General features: G+C 36.9%; 1 protein-coding gene and 1 long non-coding RNA gene across 2 annotated transcripts; both read left to right on the forward strand.

Annotated features, from left to right (window-relative positions):
- The first annotated feature begins 10,765 nt into the window (after positions 1-10,765).
- Positions 10,766-11,389, forward strand: LOC142164611 (uncharacterized). Its single transcript, XM_075222714.1, has 2 exons — positions 10,766-10,972; positions 11,087-11,389. The coding sequence occupies exons 1-2, from the start codon at positions 10,766-10,768 to the stop codon at positions 11,387-11,389; spliced, it is 510 nt and encodes a 169-aa protein (XP_075078815.1).
- A 1,369-nt stretch (positions 11,390-12,758) lies between these two features.
- LOC107819454 (uncharacterized) lies at positions 12,759-14,544 on the forward strand. Its single transcript, XR_001655716.2, has 2 exons — positions 12,759-12,982; positions 13,265-14,544. It is a non-coding gene; the product is annotated as an uncharacterized LOC107819454 (long non-coding RNA).
- Positions 14,545-20,100: the final 5,556 nt, after the last annotated feature.

Here is a 20,100-nt window from a genome sequence, read left to right on the forward strand (position 1 = left end):
GCCTCAGTCGAGCTATTTTCTCTGTGATCATAGCCATTTTGTAGTTGCTCTCTGTCTCCTCCTTTTAGCAAATCAACATGTATTAGGGAGTCAAATTCTAGAGTGAAATATGTATAGTCATTCTCAATGCACCAGGTGATGCCAAAAAGTGCTGCATTTTGCTTCCGCAATGTTATGGTTGTTGCATCTATAAGGGACCGAATAGGCCATGATAATTTCACCACTGTCATTTCTTTAAACACCTCCCAAGCCGACGCTCCCATCTATCTTGGTGAAGCTTCTATCCGTGTTAAGCTTCAGTCTACCCGTCATAGGTTTTTGCCATTGCACGACCATAAAACTTTGCTTGGGATGTAACCTTACAACTGTGTCACATGGCCTGTTCCAAGGCATTTGAAGGTCACACTTTAGATATGCTTTGTGGAGAGCAGCTTTCACATTCCAACTGATTTGTTGCTGCAGCTTATATAAGTTGAATTTTTTCTGTTCACCATACCTGCATGCACAATATTCTTTCCACAGCACCCAACATATAATAATGAGGGTAATATTTAAAACCTATTTATGAACAACATTTACAGACCTAGTATTTCACCAATTATTTAAGATATTTCTAATAGGGTGGGGGTGATAGCTAATGCTAAGTTGAGATCCAAATAGTTTCCAAGCATATATCCTTCAACAAAAACATGGTGCATATTTTCATAGATAGGGTTCTCACAGTAGTTACACCTAGAAACAATTTGTTTCCCAAATCTAGAAATAACTTCATCAAAGGGGAGCTTTCCATTCCAAAGACTCCAAATCAAACAAGACATGTTAAAAGGAACACTAGGATTCCATAACTTACCTATGAGGTGTTGTTTAGGTTTAGAGTTTCTTACCAGATGCCAAGCTGACTTGTTGGAATATTTTCCATTCTCCGTAAGATCCCAGTAGATTTTATCTTCTTTATCTTGGCTTCCAATGTCAATGCTAAGGATATGATTGATCAGATGTTCAGGAAGAACATCATTCAGCTTATTGACATCCCACCTGCCTTCTGAGATGAATTCATTAACCAAAGTTTTATGACTCTTTCTAGTGGCATTAACTAGACCCTCAAGGTGACCTTTTAAGGTCCAATTATCCCACCATAAGCTACTAAAACCAGAGTTAATATGCAAGATCATGTCATTTTCGGCCGTGTTTCTTATCTTAAGGACATATTTCCAGACATGAGAGTTACTGGCTGCCCATTGTTTCGAGACCAAGTGAGATCTAATATAATATTTGCTCCTAACATATGTTTCCTAAAGAGATGATGTGGACATAATCCTTCACCATCTCTTTATAGCCAACACATCACTGATATCTTGCAACCTACGCACATCAATGCCACCCTCATCAGTAGGCGCAAAAAGGTTATTCCAGGAGCTCCAATAATACTTGTTGTGCTCAGATGAAGTACCTCAAAAGAAATTAGCAAAATATTTTTCAATTAATTTAAATGTGGTTTTGGGGGGGGGGGAGGAGGGGGACATAGCGGATAGAGTGTAAATAGGCAGCGATTGAAGGACACTTTTAATCAACACATGCTTACTACCATAAGATAAGAGTTTTCCCTGCCAACCATTGAGTTTTTTCACAATTTTACTAATTAAAGTGTCAAAGTATTCTGCCTTTTTCCTACCCACATAGAGTGGGCAGCCAAGGTAAGTGAGAGAAAAGTTTTTATCCATAAAACCAGAACACTTCCTAATTTTATTAATCCTTTTAGCAGCAGTCTTAGGAGCAATGAAGAAAAAACTCTTGTCTCTATTAACTAGCTGACCAGAACTTTCCTCATAGTTACTAATTTGCTTCAAAACAAGTTTAATAGATTTAGAATTAATGCTATAGAAAATAACAATATCATCTTCATAAACTAAGTGATTAACTTTAGGGACCTTATCATGCATAGAGAAAGGAATAAAGTCAGAGTGATTGTACAAGTTATTAAGGGATCTGGAAAGAACTTCAGCAGCTATAATAAACATGGTGGGGGAGAGAGGATCATCTTGTTTAAGGCCTTGAGATGATGAGAAAAAACCATGCCTAGACCCTTTAATAATGACCGCATACCACACATTAGAAATCAAGTTATGAATCATATTAGTCCACTAATTAGAGAACCCAAATTTTCTTAACTCTGAGAGGACAAAAGGGCCATGACATTCTATCATAGGCTTTAGCCATATCTAGCTTAATGACAATATTCCCACCCTTGTTCTTATCAGAAATGTTGTGAATAATTTCTTGAGCTAATAACACATTTTCATAGATTAGTCTATTCTTCACAAAGCCACTTTGATTAGGAGAAACTAATTTATGCAATAAGAGGTTAAGTATTAAAGAGAGAATTGAAATGATTTTGTTAAAGAAGTTAGACAAACTAATTGGTCTAAAATCTGAAAAACTAGGGGGAGAATCAATTTTGGGAATCAAAACTAAGCAAGTATGAGAGAAGAATTTAATCATATCTCTATCACAAAAGCAACAACATCCTTTTTGATGATTTCCCAGTAGCTGTGATAGAACGCTGCGTTATATCCTTCTGGACCAGCAGTGCTCTCAGCACTAAGGCTCATAATAGCATTTTTGATTTCCTCTTCATCAGACATCTAGTTGAGATTAGCATTATCCCACTCCATGTTGCATTTTGGGATACATTCCAAAATATTAGGATTGAAATTTAGCTATGGAAGATTGATTGTGCCTTGAAGTGTCTAACTACTGCTTTAGGAATTTTCTCATCCCCCATAATCCAATTACCCTTGTGATTTTTAATTCTATTTACCTGTTGCTTCCTCCTTTTTCCCCTGAGCATGCAATGAAAATACCTAGTAATTCTGTCACCATCTTGAAACCATTTAATTCTCGACTTCTGTTTAAGGAGGTATTCTTGAATGCTAAACCATCTAATATATTCCGCATAAGCCCTATTTAATTCTTCTCTGCTCAGTTAAGTGTTATCCTCAATGTCCTTCAGTTCTAAGAATTGAAGTTTCTCTTCCCAATTATTAACAGCATCATGAATATCCCCGATGTCTTCCCTTGACCATTGCGTTAACCTTTTACTGAGAGCCTTCAATTTAGTTTGCAACACCCACAAAGGCTTACCTTTAACATTGGCACTCCAACTGTCCTCGACAATATTGAAAAAACCAGGCAGACCTGTCTAGCAGTTGAGGAATCTGAAGTATCTTATACAATTGTGATTAGAAGATAAGTTCTTCATGAGAAGAGGTCTATGATCAGAACCGGTTCTTGCCATATGTCTAATAGAGCATCTCTGGAATAGATTGTCCCACATGTCGTTCACAAAAACTCTATCCAATCTCTTCCAAATCCTCTTCCTTGGTCTCCTGTTGTTGCACCATGTGAATTTCGGCCCAGAGTAAACCAATATCCGTAACTCCGCAATTATCCATACAATTCTGAAAATCAGTGCTTTTGTACATTCTTTGAGGTTTACCCCCATGAAGATTTAACAACTTAAGAAAACTTCTAGTCGGTTTGAGCTTCGATTCTTTATTGTGATGTTCCTGTGGGTCTTTTGTGACTTTGGATAAGTTTGAATAATATATTTGTATTTGTTGGTATTATTGGATGGGGTCCTCAGAGGCTCGAATGTATTTTGGATCATTGGTTGAGAAACTAGTTAAGTGAAGGACTTGAAGTTTGACCATGGTCAATATAGGATCAATATGACCTCTTTCCGGTGTATTACGTCCACGAGCAGGTTCATACCGTTCTTATGATTGAAATGCATATATGATTTGTGTCGGGGAGGTTCCGAATGAGTTTTGGGTGCTAAAACGAAGATTTTATTATTACTCATTTTTTTTCTGGTGTAAATAATTACAAAACTACCATTTGTGTCCCTGAAATTTTCAGACTTCCTTTAAAACTTCAAAATATCATATCTCCCTCATTTTAATGCCAAATTGGGTGATTCAAAAGGCTATCTTGGGTATAATATCGTAAGGATTATATTGGGCTTATCAAACATAAGTTTCGGGATCATTTATGATTTGATTCAGGTTGGGAAAACTGTTGCATTTTTATTTGTTTTGAAATTTAGTTACCTTTTCTCACAAAGTTTTGGAGCTCAATTTTAGGCAATTTTGGAGGAAAGTTTCACTATGTGGATTGGAATTCGAGCCATCTAGAGGTTGTTTTAGGGGAAAAGGCTTCTTAAAGTGTTGATTTACCTTATTTGAGATTCAAGTGTTGAAGGTAATGGACCCAGGCTTTGGGAGCTTCTTTTATCACAAGGATTCAAGGTAGAGCTGCTTAGTTTATCACGGCCCCTTGGAGTCCTTTACCTACATTTATACTATCAATTCTCTATCTGAACAATATTGTATTTTTTAGATATTTTCAGCTATTAAGTTAGAGCTCGTGACTTTGTACTACCTAGTCTTGAGAATTTTTTTGTGATTATCGCCGTGTTGGCTTGTATCACTTTTATTTCCGCAATTATATTAAACTCTGATTCATAATATTATGTCTTATTGGTTTAACTGTCGTAAGTGATCGGCTTACCTAGTCTTAGAGACTAGGTGCCATCACATTCCTTAAGGTGGGATTTTGGATCGTGACAAGTTGGTATCAGAGCTCTAGGTTCATAGGTTCTATGAGTCATGAGCAAGTGTGTACTAGAGTCTTACGGATCAGTATGATGACGTCCATGCCTATCTTCGAGAGGCTACAATTTATGTAGGAAACTTCCCATTTTCCTCTTTATCGTGCGGTATTGATTCAGCTTGAAGCGTGTCTCTTTTGAATTCCAACCATCCACTCGTATGTTATGTTGAGAATTCGGTATCGGCTGTACATCGACGACTTGTGATGTCATGGGTGAGGTTCGAGATATGTTCTCCGCATTGTGGAGATAGGCAAGTCTGGAGGTCTTGAGGCTAGGTTTAGATTGCAGTTTGGACTCGGTGGTTTCAGTTGCGTAAGTATGTGTGTTCGGACTCATATATCTGGTAGTGTGATCTCGTCCAAGTAACACCTCTTATTCGAGGATATGAAATGGTCGATACAATAGTAATACCCAACAGAGTTGGGGTCGAATTCTACAAGGAGCTATGAGATTGGGATTTAGGAGTATATATTACGGTATATCAAGTTTGAACTATCTTTGATTACACTTCCACAACTTTGGTTGGTTCTATAGCTAAATTAAACTAAGATTGCAACTAAGTAATTGAAACTAAGAAATGATGTTTTTGTTGTTGTTTTCAAAAATTGTAAAAGGACTATGGCTGTGACCATAAGCTAGGTGTTCGCGTAATGGAATAAAAAATTTTATGTTGTTTTGTTGAATGGGGTGTATTATATCTCACAACACTGCACTGCTCACTCTATACCTCTCGATCAGAGAATCGTTTTGCCCAATTTGACTTTCTTAAGACCAAATGGGTATCTACCGAACGGTTGATAAGAGCTTAAGTCGGGTTGTTACTATCTCTAGATTGAACCCTTTAATTGGGTTGATCAATTTCTCAATTGATCGAATTCCTTGTTAGCTAGGTTGTATATACTAGGTCTCTCTTTCTCAAGAAGACTATACGTCAAAAAGGCATAAATCAATATTTACAATCATTAATTCACAAATAAAGCATAAACCTAGATAAATAACAAACACCCATTCATAAATAAATATAAAATTAATCGCCCATAAGGTTTTACACTTTAGGATTGGGTCACTACCCTAGCTAAGAATCTAGCTACTCATAATAGGTAATGAAGAAAATAGAGAAGAAAAGATAATTAAACTCATATTAAAAGATTAAAAGACAAAATTCCAATGTTAAATCCCCAAAATAAACTATAGTTGGCTAAAAGAGTAAGAAGAAACGGCTACAGAAATTCAAATATCCAAAACTTGACCTAATTTCGTGAAAGAAGTCTATTTATACAAAGCTGGAATTTTTGGACAAAATGCCTTTTCGGAGGTTCTGCGGCTGCACAATTCCATGTGTAGTCTGCACTTCTTCTTCAGACTTGGCAGGAGCTGGATCTGCAACTGCATAATTCTAGATTGCGGCCGCATCTCTTGAGTTCTGTGGCCCGTATAAATCTGAGTGTGGCCGCGTAGGGTCCTTCTGCGGACTGCACAAATCTGAGTGCGGCCGTATGGTTGACTTCTGCAGCCGCACAATAATTGTACGGTCCGCATTTTATTTAAGCTCGAAATGGTGACTCTCTGAACTTTAGCTCTGATGTAGCTTCTGCGTCCGCACATTAGTCTTGGGCTCTGTTGGATTTCCTTTGCATTCTGCGGCTGCAGAAGGAATTCTGCGATCCACACATTAGCCTTTTGCCTGCTTTTTGTCTTTGAGTTCACATTACTCCTTTTTTAGTTGGATTTCATCTTTGTGGCTCATTTTCCAATACTCCTGCATTTAAGCACATTTCATTAGTTTTCGGGAATAAACCTAAGCACTTTTAGACTAAAACGAAAGTAAAAGGCGCTAATAAGTAGTCAAAATCTTCACTTATCAACTCCCCCAAACTTATGCTTTTGCTTGTACTCAAGCAATTAAAGTAATTCCCACCTCCACGAGTTAAGAGCTATTCCAGGTAATCTAAAGTGTATCAAACACACATCAATTGGGACCAACAACCCACAACACTTATGAATTATCAACAAGACAATGATTTGAAGTTTTAAGCACGAATAGTTATAATGTGACACTTGAGCATCAAGAGTTGAATTTATTCATCAAGGATGCTTGCTTTTTCATGTAGGTCATTGTGGATCCCAAACTCCTCCTCCTCTACTCTCCATTAGCATATCTCACTTAAGAATGAAACACTCAATTCAAGGATCTGTGAAAAGTTCTCTCATCTCTCTCAAAAGAATGTCACAAGTACAGCTTTAAGTACCATATGCTTGCCCCTCATGTAAATTACTACTAATGTAAGTTCACTTGGCTTGAAATCACATAGGGCTTTTTTTGGAATTTAAGGAAGGCTTTTGGACTAAGGTAGGTGATAAGTGGGGATTTTAACCATTATTTGCTTTCTTTTACTTGCGTTTTGGGCTTAAAATGCGTAAAGGTAATCCCAGAAACTGATGTATTATGCTTGGTATTGCTCACAATGAGCCAAAATAGCCATGATCAACTCATAAAGGAGTCAAAACTTGAACAAAGACCAAGACTGGGCAAAGAGCTGTGGAATGTGGATCGCGACAGAAAGTGCAGCCAAGAAAGTATCAACGCGGACGCGGTCATAATTACGCGACCCGCGAAATGGAGAATCAGAGAGGTTGTTTTTTGCCACAAATATGAACGTGGACCGCGTCAGAAAGAGGCGGACGTGAAAGTACCACTGCGTCCGCGATTGGAAATTTCGCGGACCGCGATTTCCATGATTCAGAGAGTTCACAAGTGATGCAAAAGTGAGAAGGGCGGTCCGCGTTTAAATTATGTGGCCGCGGAAGTCTCTCACGCGGACATGGTGGAAAGTATGCGGTTCGCGAAACAAGGTTCAACCCAGACCTAGATGTGAAGAAACACAGACCAGGATTAGAATTACGCGGCCGCGGTAAAACTTACGCAGCCGCAAAACCTCCTCATGGGTATTTTCTTTGTCCGAGAATTTCAGCTTAGTATAAATAGATCTTTTTGACATTTTTAGGTTAAGTTTTGTTTTTGCTGAGCACGTGAGATGACTACAAGTTCCATTTCGGGCAATTTTGTATTAGATTCAACTTTTAACATTAGCTTTTCATCTTTTAATCTAGTATTATGGATTCTATCTTTATTTCATCTTTGATTTCTGTTATTTCTATGAGTAGCTAAACTCATAGCTAGGGTTGTGACCCAACCCTAGTGTGGGTATTTGATGGGTCTTGAACTTTAGGGCTTGAATGTGTATGGGTTAGTAGTCTTTAGTCTAGTTCTTGCTAGAACTATGGAATTAGTGGTTGCAAACACTGATTCATACTTTTATGACTTAGTTTCTACTTAAGAAAGAAGGACTAAGTCTAGGAAAACTAGACTAACAAGGAATTGGAGTGAACTCAAGAAATTGATAGCCCGAATTAAAGGGTTAAACCTAGAGATAGTAGTACCCGACTTGAGCTAAAATCACTTGAATTGCACGAATACCCATTTGGACTTGAAAAAGCCAAATTGGGCAAAATCACTCAAACTACCGAAAGGTATATAGTGATTACCGGGGTGTATAGCTATATCACAACCCCAATTAATCACATGATTGTCCTAGATTCTTCCTACCCGTTAGATATCCACCTAGGTAGAAGTCACTACCCTAGTCCCTTTAAACGCTTGAAAATAAGGAACAAAAACATTGTACTTAGTTTCAAATATTGCATATTATAGAATATAAGTAGAACTAGAAAACAAACCAACTATTTGTGGAAGTATAATTAAGAGCAAAACCCGCATCCCTACTTGGATATAAACCTAACTCCAAACAAATTAACTCTCTGTGGATTCGTTCCCTACCTTGTTGGGTAAAACTGCATTGACCATCCTTGCTACTCAATAGTAGTGCAGGCTTGGACCCGATAAATTTTTGGCGCCAATGCCGGGGAGTTAGACAGTTTTAGCTATATATCCGAGTATTTGTATGTTTTGTTTTTCTTTCCTTCCATTTTTCTAATTTGTTTGTGAATTGCTTTTAGGTACCAAATGGCTCTTTACAATGATGCCCTCAAAAATTTGCATTGGGGGAAGAGGTAGATGATAATCATGTGGAGTGATATTCAACCCGAACCTCAATTACAAAGGAGAGGTCGACCGCCTCATGATAATATCCCAAACCCTCCCCCACCTCTTCCAAGGGCAGCACATCGGGTGTTGCCCAACGAAGGCTATGCAAGTGCAATAGTCCTGCCCCGAATTAGGGCGGGCAACTTTCAAATAACCAATGTCATGCTTACACTGTTGGAATAGAGAGGTTTCTTCACCTGAGCTCCACACCAAAATGCCTACAAGCATCTCAAAGGTTTTGTTGATACATGCTGGGGGAGCAAGCAAACTAATGTCTCCTAAGACGCATTGCGGTTAAGGATTTTCCCATTTTCTTTAAGGGGGAAGGCTTTGGATTGGCTAGAAAGGTTGCCCAACCATTCCATCACCACTTGGGATGAGTTGGCCGAGAAGTTCATCACAAATATCTTTTCTCCGGGACATATGGCGACTCTAGGATATGACATCCTTGATTTTAAACAAGAGCCAAATGAACCGATTCATGAGATTTGGGAAAGGTATCAGACGATGGTTAAAGAGTGTCTGAATAATGATATGACCGAAGCCATGATCTAATAAACATTCTACTGTGGCATAAATATAACAAACCAATGTGTCGTTAACCAACTCGCCGGGGGGAACTTTATGAACACGCCATATACCGAAGCGTGTGAAATACTTGATGAGATGGCGGATACCTCTTCAACATGGCAGAGTCGAGCTAATGTGCCACAAGGCGATCCTAATGTTATTCACCTACACAAGGAGATCCATGACCACGACCAAACAATAGCCGAATTGACTACTACCATGAACCAATTGGCCAAAGCTCATTTACAACAAGTTCAAGGGCCAAAAGAAGTGAATGCCATGGAAGGAGTGAATATGATGATCAATAAGAGAACACAACGAGGTCAACAAGTTCAAAACAATCTGGACCAATTTAAGCAAAGTTGTAGCAGGTACAATCAAGATAATGCATATGATGATCAAAGTGAAGAGGTTCAATATGTGAACAATTACCAAGGTCAATGGGGGAATGCTCCGAATCAACAACAGTGGAGATCACAAGGAAATTAGGGAAATCAAGGTCAACAAGGAAATTGGAATAGTGGCAACAACAACAACCAAAGCAACTGGGGGAACAACAATCAAAATTGGGGCAACCAAGGAAACCAAGGCAATTGGGGTGGCAACAATAATAGTAATTGGGGAGGCAATAACAATCAAGGGGGTTAGAACAACAATAATCAAGGTAATCGGGGGTCGGGCTTTCAAAGGCCTCCGATGTAGCAACAACCAAACAACCCGCCTCCATATCCATCGCAAGGTCCTAGCTCATCCAACAATGAGATGGGACGGTTTGAGGCAATGTTTGAGCAAATGATGAAGAAAAATGCCGACTCTGATGCCCAATTGGCCTCCCACAATACTTCTATCCGCAACTTGGAAATCCAACTTGTCGAAATTTCTCAAGGTTTGGATACTCGCCCTAAGGGGGCACTACCAAGTGATACGGTAGTAAACCCAAGGGGTGGGAACAATACGGGCCATGCTATGGCGGTGCCTACAGGAAGTGGTAAAGGTAGAGTTGCTAGTACCTCTAATCCAAGAAAGGTTGTGAGTGATGATTTGTTGGTGCAAGATGATGATGAGCAAAGTAATGATGTGCAAGTGAATGATGAGAATGTGAATGATGAAGTAAGGATAGACATTGATGACAACATGGAGGAGACACAAAATGATATGAACCCGTCTAGGGAACATGTGATAACATACCGGAAATGGTAGTACCCAAAGCTAAGGCTACTTTGCCAAGGCCTCCTCCACCATATCCTCAACGGCTCGCCAAAAAACAATAAGAACTAGTTCAAGAAATTTATTGATATGATAAAAATTTGTCCATAAATGTACCTTTGGTTGAAGCTCTAGAACAAATGTCGGGATATGCCAAGTTCAAGAAGGACTTGGTAACAAAGAAGAGATCAACGAACTGTGAAACGATCAAAATGACACATCAAGTGAGTGCTATTGTGCACTCCATGGATCCAAAGTTAGAAGACCCTGGTGCCTTTACAATTCCATGCACTATTAGTAGTGCCGATTTCACCGAAGCTTTGTGTGATTTGGTGGCAAGCATTAACTTGATGCCATACTCTTTTTTCAAGACATTGGGGATTGGGAAATCAAGGCCCACATCAATGAGACTGCAACTGGTGGATAGGACAATGAAGAGGTCATTCGGGATAATTGATGATGTGCTAGTTCGGGTTGACAAGTTCATACTTCCCGCAGATTTTGTGATACTTGACTGTGAGTTTGACTACGAGGTACCAATCATATTGGGGAGACCTTTCCTAGCTACAGGGAAGGCCTTAATTGATTTGGAAGCAGGGGAGCTCACCTTCCGGGTGCGAGATGAAAAAGTTGTATTCCATGTTTGCAAGTCAATGAGGCAACCTAATAGCAACGAAGTGTGTTCGTTTATGGATCTTGTGAACGAAGTGATTGTTGAAGACACAAGTGTTGTGATTAATGTGGAAGACCCATTGGAAGTTGTGTTGTTGAATCATGATGTGGATGAAAAGGAAGGCTACACCCGTAAGCCTTTCCCCAAAATAAGCCCTCAGTAATTCTTCATTTCCACCCGCACCTCTTAGTTGATTGCAATATCTTTTCAGGTGGGCTATGGGGTCTCTATGTCCATCATACTTTTTAAATTTGGGGATTTTGAAACCAAGTGGCAAACGAACATCGGGGAACATACATAGATCCTTGAAGGCAATACTCTTTTGACTTGCCAACCCCTGCATGTTTTTCAACTGTTGTTCTAAGCTTTTCAGTCTTTGGGTTATTTCTTCCTGTGTCATCTTTCGGGCAGGCTTCCCAATGTTTGCAGGAAGATCAAACAAGTATGATTTGTACTCAGAAGAGTGGTATTGCTCTTGCGGGGTTGCAAATTGTGACTCATGAGTTTTCCTCTGCACCACCGTCGGCTGTGGGATGGTGAAGATATGCATAACAGTATTGGTTGTCTGATTGGTTATCAATGGAAAACTTTGAGAGCATGCAACAGAAGTTCCAGCTGTAATCGTACAATTGGGATAAGGACTGAATCCAGGTGGATAGGATTGATTAGACAATGAGACCGAAATGGCAGTAGTCGAGATGGGTGTGAACTCTGGGAAACCATGAGAAGAAAAGGGTGGTCCTTGGCCATTAGCCCATGCTTGACACATTTAAGTCATTTGCTGCTTTAGTACCCTATTTTTCTCAACCACAGTAGGCTTTTGTTGAACCTACTGGCCCTGAGTCTCTTGAGCACTGTTGACATCCAATTTTTTCCCTCTTTCTTCCGAAATATTTATTTGAGCTTCTAGCATCACTTATTCGAGTAAATTTAACACCAAGTTAGGCCTATTTTCTATTATTAAAATATTACTACTATTATTACTAATTATTGTAATTATAGTTATAATTATTATTTTTACCATCATCATCATTGGCATTCCAAAATTATTCTCGTTATCTAGTGTGAAAATCATACCCTTTCTCCTTATTTAATCAAATAGTAATATCTGCTTAATTCAACAATTACAAATAAATACTTAATATTATAGTATTTTATTAAAAAAAGTTAGTGTAATAGTTATTTATTAAATCACATGATATCTTCTAATTATTTTATTTATTTAAATACGAGCTATTATAATTTACTTTGGCATTCTAAATATTTTAATGATTTGTTAAATATTATAATAAAATTTAATTCAAGCAAGAAGCCCAAAGAAAATGCAAGAAAGAAGGAAATGGTTATTTTAACTTTGTCGATTATATTGGCTCAATCTATATAAGTTAATCCTTAGCCTATTTAGCATACAAATTATTTTTCATGATCCAGCCTAACATTTGAAATAAGAGGGTTATTCATCAGCCCATTAAAGAGGCAGCCCAGCAAGCCTATGCGTTACCCAAATACCTTTCAATCCGTCCAGCCCACACTATAAGACCAAGCCCGCCCGCATAAGGCCTAATCAGTAACTTTTTATTTGATTTTGTTTTAACGTGCTTCTTCCCTGTCTTCCTCTTTTGGTGAAAGCTCTGCATCTACATAAGCCATGGCAGAGCTTTGACTTTCCAATTCGAGTAAGACTTTTGTCCCTCATTTGAGATCACGTGAAGTCTGCAAATTCTGTCCAAAATCCCCAACGTTCAAATTCAAACGGGTATGTTGACCAAAATTCAAATCTGAATTAAAAAATCCTCCTCAAGAACCCTAACTTCTATCTATAAATATATACCTGCTTTGAAACTCATTTTTTGGAGGAGTTTGGCCGCCCTTTCTATCTCCGTTAACCCTCACTGTTTGGCTAACTATTCATAGTTATCTTCCTTCTTACTCTTAAAATCTAGCTTTAAGTTTTTTCTGCCTTTTGATCTCTATCTAGTCTATAGCCTTGCCAAAGCTTTTATTTTTATTTGTGTCGGCGTTTGATGATCTTCCAAAGGAGTTGAATGAAAGCCGTAGATAGTAGATCTTCTTGACGACGCCCCGTTTGCTGCCCACAAAAAGGTCAGTGACTTTAAATTTATCTCTTCTTATTATCTTCTGCTTAAGGTCTGAAATGAATATTTGTTTGATTTGAGTGCGAGCTACGGATCAATTTAGTTTGTTTTGTGTGAAGAATTGTGGTTTAGTATCGTTTGTTTTAGATGTATACGTGTTAGAGTTACTGCCTAAAAAATGAATATTGGGAAAGAATAAAATCCATGTCTAAACTTTAAATGAAGATTTGCATTATGCTTTGTTAAAGAGTTGGAGAACGTGCAACAAGCTCCAACATATAGGTGTAAGCTATTCCTGTTTTGTTTCTTCTATGTTATTACAGACCATTTTCATTTCTATTCCCCTTAACTACTTTTCATGAAATCTGTATATGGTTTGGACATATGTACTAAATTAAGTCAGTCTAGCTTGTTAAATTTGGCTAAGTTTAAGGAACTAACTTGCAAGAGTATCCTATTACAAATACTTTTGTCATTGTAGGATACATCAATTTTAGTTTGGGCTAGAGCTATTTTAAATATTTGTAATAGACAACAACTATAAACGAGTCTGGAAATTCTTTTTTACATGCTAGAGATCTTGGTTATATGAAGGCCTAGATGTGTTAATGTAGTTAAATGACTTGCTTACAAGTTCCGTAGTTTATACTCGATTTATTTAACATTTTGGCGTGTCTTAGTTAGTGTTCTTACTCACTCTGGTTTCATAAGCACGTTACTCTGCTGGAATTTGTTATTTGGGATTGTAGAAAAGGATTTTTTTAGGAAGATCTAAATATCATTGGTCATAGGACTATCAGGTGTTTATTCGAACCATATTGTTAAACTTCATTTTAGACCCAATGCTTTAAGATTTTAAAATACTTTGTTGGGGACATAGCTTGTGGATTGTTGCAAAACCAATGAAGGAATGATATGCTTATCTTTGGTCTTTGATTTTTCTATATTACATAGTACTAAGTCTTCCCTCTAATTCTGTTTTCCTTTTCTTCCTTTATTTGCATATGCACTTGGAGCAAATCATGGAGTCTTAAGCAAGACTCTCCCATACCCGCACGTGGAGTTGATGCCTCTCATTCTTTAGATGTATTTGATAGCAAGAAAACAAGCAAAATGCTTGGGGGCGCCTATGGCTACTACCAAAAAAATGCTATTTTCCGACTACAAAATAGTAGTCGAAATTTTCCGACTACAGTAGTCAGAAAAGTATAATTTTTTTTAATTTTTTTTACTTTGTAGGCGACTGCCTTTTCGACTATATTAGTCATAAAATTTGGTGCAAAATCCCGCGAATTAATTTTTCCGACCACTATAATCGGGACTAAGTCAATAAAAAAATTTGACCAATCTTCCGACTACAATAGTCGGAAAATTAAAAATTAATTTTTAATTTTCCTTCAAATAAAAAAGGAATTTCCAACTACAGTAGTCGGAAAAGTAAATAATTGCACAAATTTCATGATCACAATTTTAATTAAAAAGTCGACTAAAATAAAAAATAAGTTAACAAAATTTGAGCAAAAATAAAAAAAGAAATTTCCGACTACAGTAGTCGAAAAAATGAAATAACTACAAAGCTGTTATAAATATATTATATTATGGATGTTCATTTAGTACTCCGTTGTAAATAATCTTCCTGAAGAAGCTTATCCATATGGGACTCCACCGTAAATATGTTTATCTATTTAGTACTCTATTGGAAATAAGCTTCCTGAAGAAGTTTATAACTTCGGTACCCGGTTATGGATAAACATTACCCTAGGTAGAAGATTATCCATACCGGGTATAATAAGTTTATCCATTCAGTACTCCGTTATGGATAAACATTGCTTTCAGTAGAAGATTATCCATACCTGGTATAGTAGCAGCTTACACAGCAGCTTACACAGCAACTTGCAGTAGCAGCTTACACAGCAGCTTGCGTAGCAGCTTGTAATAGCAGCTTACACAGCAGCTTGTAGTAGCAGCTTACACAACAGCTTGCGTAGCAGCTTACACAGCAGCTTCCTTTCTTCTATAAATAGAAGAGATTTCAGTTCATTATGTACATCAGTTTGAATTCGAATAATATATCAGTTTCTCTCTATACTTGTCTTTATTTTATGGTCTTTATTTTATAACACGTTATCAGTACGAGACTCTGCCATCTCGAGCAAATATTTTGAAAGTATCTGAGGTAAGAACTTTCTTTTCCTAAATAATGTCAAATCTTTCTAAACTTGAATTTGTAGCCCTGGATATATCGGGCAAAAGCTACATGTCTTGGGTGCTTGATGTTGAAATTCATCTTGATGCGATGGGTCTGGCAGACACCATCAAAGACAAAAATCAGGCATCAAACCAAGACCGTGCCAAAGCAATGGTATTCCTACGCCATCACCTTGATGAGGGCCTGAAAATGGAATATCTTACTGTTAAATATCCAGTCATACTATGGAATAATTTGAAAGATAGATATGACTACCTGAAGATGGTCGTTCTTCCATAGACACGATATGATTGGACTCATCTAAGGCTACAAGATTTTAAATCTATCAGTGAGTATAATTCTGCTATGTTCAGAATTATTTCCCAATTGAAGTTATGTGGTGATAATATTACTAATCATGATATGTTGGAGAAAACTTTCACCACTTTTCATGCCTCGAATATGCTCCTGCAGCAGCAATATCGAGAGATGGGATTTAAAAAGTATTCTGAACTTATCTCACATCTTCTTATAGCCGAGCAACATAATGGGCTATTAATGAAAAATCATGAAAGCCGACCTACTGGTTCTTGTCCATTCCCTGAAGTGAATGAGACGAACTTCCACCAGGCTAAACGTGGAAAAGGTCGTGGCCCCAGTCGTGGTCATGGTCGTGGTCGGGAAAGAAACTCTAATCATGGTAATAATAATGCACCAAAGAACACTCCTCACCAGCAGCAGTGGAAAAGGAAGGAACAAAAGCATGAAGCGGTGCAAGCACCAAATGCAGAAAATGCATGTTATAGATGTGGAGAAAAAGGGCACTGGTCACGTACCTGTCGTACGCCAAAACACCTGATTGAGCTTTATCAAGCCTCCCTAAAGAAGACAGAGAAAAATGCTGAAGCAAATTTTATTTCTGAAGATAATTTAGACTTCATGCATTTGGATGTAACTGATTACCTTGCACTCCCAGAAGGAGAAACAAGTCATGTAATCGGTGGTGAATCTATAGAAATGTAAATATTTTAATTTTTATTGTTTGTAATAGATAATATGGTTATGTAATTATTGTACATAAAGAAAAAAATATGATTTGATAATAATGTTTACTATAATATATCTTATTTATGTCATTTTGAAGAATATGGATAATATTATTAGATCAACTTAAACTCTAGCAGAGTTTGCAAGAAATATACATCCACCAGAAGTAGTTATATTTCATATATCTCATTGTAATTATATTTTGTTAACCATCAGAAGTGGTATATGTCTATGATCACCAGAAGTGATAATTTAGGTTTTCTATGGTTACAATTGAAGATAAGCTACATAAATATTCTCTATATTAAATACACGCATCGATTTGCTCCTGAATTAGTAAATATTTTAAAAGAGATTGAGGCATCACAATTTGATGTGATTAATGCGCATTCAGATAATTATGTTCGATTTCCTGAAGGATGAGAACTTTGAATAATATTAATCCATTCCCTGAAGTGAATGTGAAAATATTAATAAATCGGGTAAATATGAACGCACTCTTGATGTGAATATATCACAATTCACCTTCTGAAGAGGTAATATAATTGAGAGAATATATACTCAATATTTTGTATTTTAAATTTGCTCCTGAAGAAGTAACACAATTGAAATTGCCTCCTGAAGTAGGAAAATATTATGAAGAGGAGTTTTCTTGTGCTTAAACAATTGTTTTACATTGTTTATTTGATTATGATTTTCTCTCATGATACCAAAAGTGTATGAGAAATATTTGATAGTACAAAATGTATCAACAACTCCTGAAGAGCTAACAGTTTGCCTAAAGGATACATGACACCAGTAGTGCCCGATAAATATTAGATTGTGGATAATAAATGAAGGCTCTCGAAGAGCTTATATACAAATATGTCATTCATATTATATGACTATGGTCAAAACATATGTTGTAGTAAACCTGAAGTTTACTAATACAAATGGCTATCATATTGAGACTACAAATGATTGGAAGATTGATAATATTCATGTTTCCACAATCATAGGGGTAAAATAATATGTATGTGAGAAGTTACCCGTCTTATTATTTAATTTGTACTATATCATGTATCACAGTAAACCAGAAGTTTACTAAAGTAAAAGTTTATGCCATAGTAAACCAGAAGTTTACTAAGAGATAGCACATGACATGATAAACTTGAAGTTTTCATTTGCCATTTTTAAATGAGATATTTGAGAATTCAGATAAGCATATACTAAAGAACTAGAAGATTCTTCAGGAATTCTCATGTGTTGCTTGCTCTCATAATAAATTGATTATACCAGCTAAAGTTGGGACTAAGACCTCTGATTCTGAAATATATAAAAGGTGAATATGGGCCCGTTCACCTATCATGTAAACCACTTATAGGTGCATATATGAGATGGTTACATGTGTAATTATTGTCAACCTGCAGTTTGGCATTTGGAATTGCTTTTCTCGATTAAGAGCATAATTTTCAGATTATGAAATCAAGACAGTTCATCTTGATAATGCTGGTTTATATCCAAGCTGGTTTAGCATTGAATACCTCCTATTAATGGCTAAACCATTGTGAGAACAAAGTTTCATGTGTTGGTCTAAGATTTTCTAAAGTGCATATAACAGCACTTGTATGCATCAGATCAATAATATATGATAAGTCCTCCCTTCACAATTGGTTTAGGATCGGAAACCAAATATTTTTACTATCTTTTGTTGTGTGGTATATGATTAATTTCTCTACCATAATACACAAAGATATGTTTCCCAAAGATGATTGGGGATATATGTTAGTTTTTCTAACATTTGGGGGATGGAATAAACAGTTGAAAAATATGCTATATGAATCGAATTATCATTAATATGATCCTCACTTAGAAGATAATTCAAGTCGAATGCCAGAAGCATTTGCTGATCCAAAATTAAATATCATATTTCAGCTACAAATGCTCCTATTAAAATTAAAGTCCCTGAAGGATAGAGTTTACTGTACGCATGAAGCGTGGTAGACCAATCGGTTCCAAAGGTAACAATCCTTGAAAAATAGTAGGAGCTAATGATCAAAATGATCATAATGAGGAGGAAATATGCTCTAGAAGAGCCCACGACATAACATTTCATGAAACTCCCGAAAAAGTTCAGGTACCTGGAAATAAAGAAAGTGATGAGATCTCCACAAGTTATGTCGCTTCGGAACTGACACAAAATGATCGTCGACGATATATTTGATACAATATAGTGCACAATATTATAAAAGATTGTGAGGATCGGACCAACAGTCCAGACACTTGAAGATGTCATACCATTTAGATACAAGTCTTAACCCATATGACTTATCTGACTAAATCTATATGAAGATCCTTGAAGGATTGAAAATGCCCGAAGCATATAATTCAAAGTCTTGAGAAATGTACTCGATCAAATTATAAAGATCTTTGTACGGTTTAAAGCAATCTGTGCGCGTGTGGTATAATCGCCTCAGTAAATATTTGCTGAAAGAAAGTTACATAAATTATGTTATTTGTCCATGTATTTTTATAAAGAAAATGTCATCAAAATTTGTTACACTTGTTGTTTATGTTGGTGACATAAATCTTATTGGAACTCCGGAAGAGCTCCAAGAGGGTCTTAAAAATACTTTTACATGGACAAAGTGTACCCATTAAGTACACCAATGAATATTCAATCACTTGAAGTGAATAAGGATCCGTTCCAACCTCTAGAAGAGGATGATGAGCTCCTTGGTCCTGAAATACTCTATCTCGGTGTAGATGGTGCACTTATTTATCTTGCTAATGCTAACAAAAGTGGTGCATATCGTATTGGTAATGCAGATGCAGGTTATTTATCCAATACCCATAAAGCTCGATTTCAAACCGGCAAGCAGGGAGTGCATATTATTGAGATCAGTGATTCATTCGAGAAACATGTGGGTTGGAATGTGATAAAAAAACCCACAATATTATACGAAGACAATGTTTCATGCATAGCCCTATTAAAGGGAGGATTTATAAAAGGAGATAGAACGAAGCACATTTCACCAAAATTATTCTACACACACGATCTTCAGAAAAATGGTGACATTGATGTGCAACAAATCCGTTCAAGTGATAATCCAGCAGATTTATTCACTAAATCTTTGCCAACTTCAACTTTTGAGAAGATGGTATACAAAATTGGAATGCGGAGACTCAAATATTTGAAACAAGGTTTTCATCAGGGGGAGTAAAATACGCGATGCACTCTTTTTCCCTTACTAAGGTTTTTTCCCATGGGGTTTTCCTTATAAGGTTTTTAATGAGGCACCTAGCAATGCGTATTACTAAATATGTGTACTCTTTTTCTTTCACTAGGATTTTTTCCCACGTGGTTTTTCCTAGTAAGGTTTTAATGAGACACATTATCTTTTAATGAACATCCAAGGGGGAGTGTTATAAATATATTATATTATGGATGTTCATTTAGTACTCCGTTGTAAATAATCTTCCTGAAAAAGCTTATCCATATGGGACTCCACCGTAAATATGTTTATCTATTTAGTACTCTATTGGAAATAAGCTTCCTGAAGA

This window comes from Nicotiana tabacum, chromosome 1 (assembly GCF_000715075.1).
Source record: "Nicotiana tabacum cultivar K326 chromosome 1, ASM71507v2, whole genome shotgun sequence".
Classification (NCBI taxonomy): Eukaryota; Viridiplantae; Streptophyta; class Magnoliopsida; order Solanales; family Solanaceae; genus Nicotiana; species Nicotiana tabacum.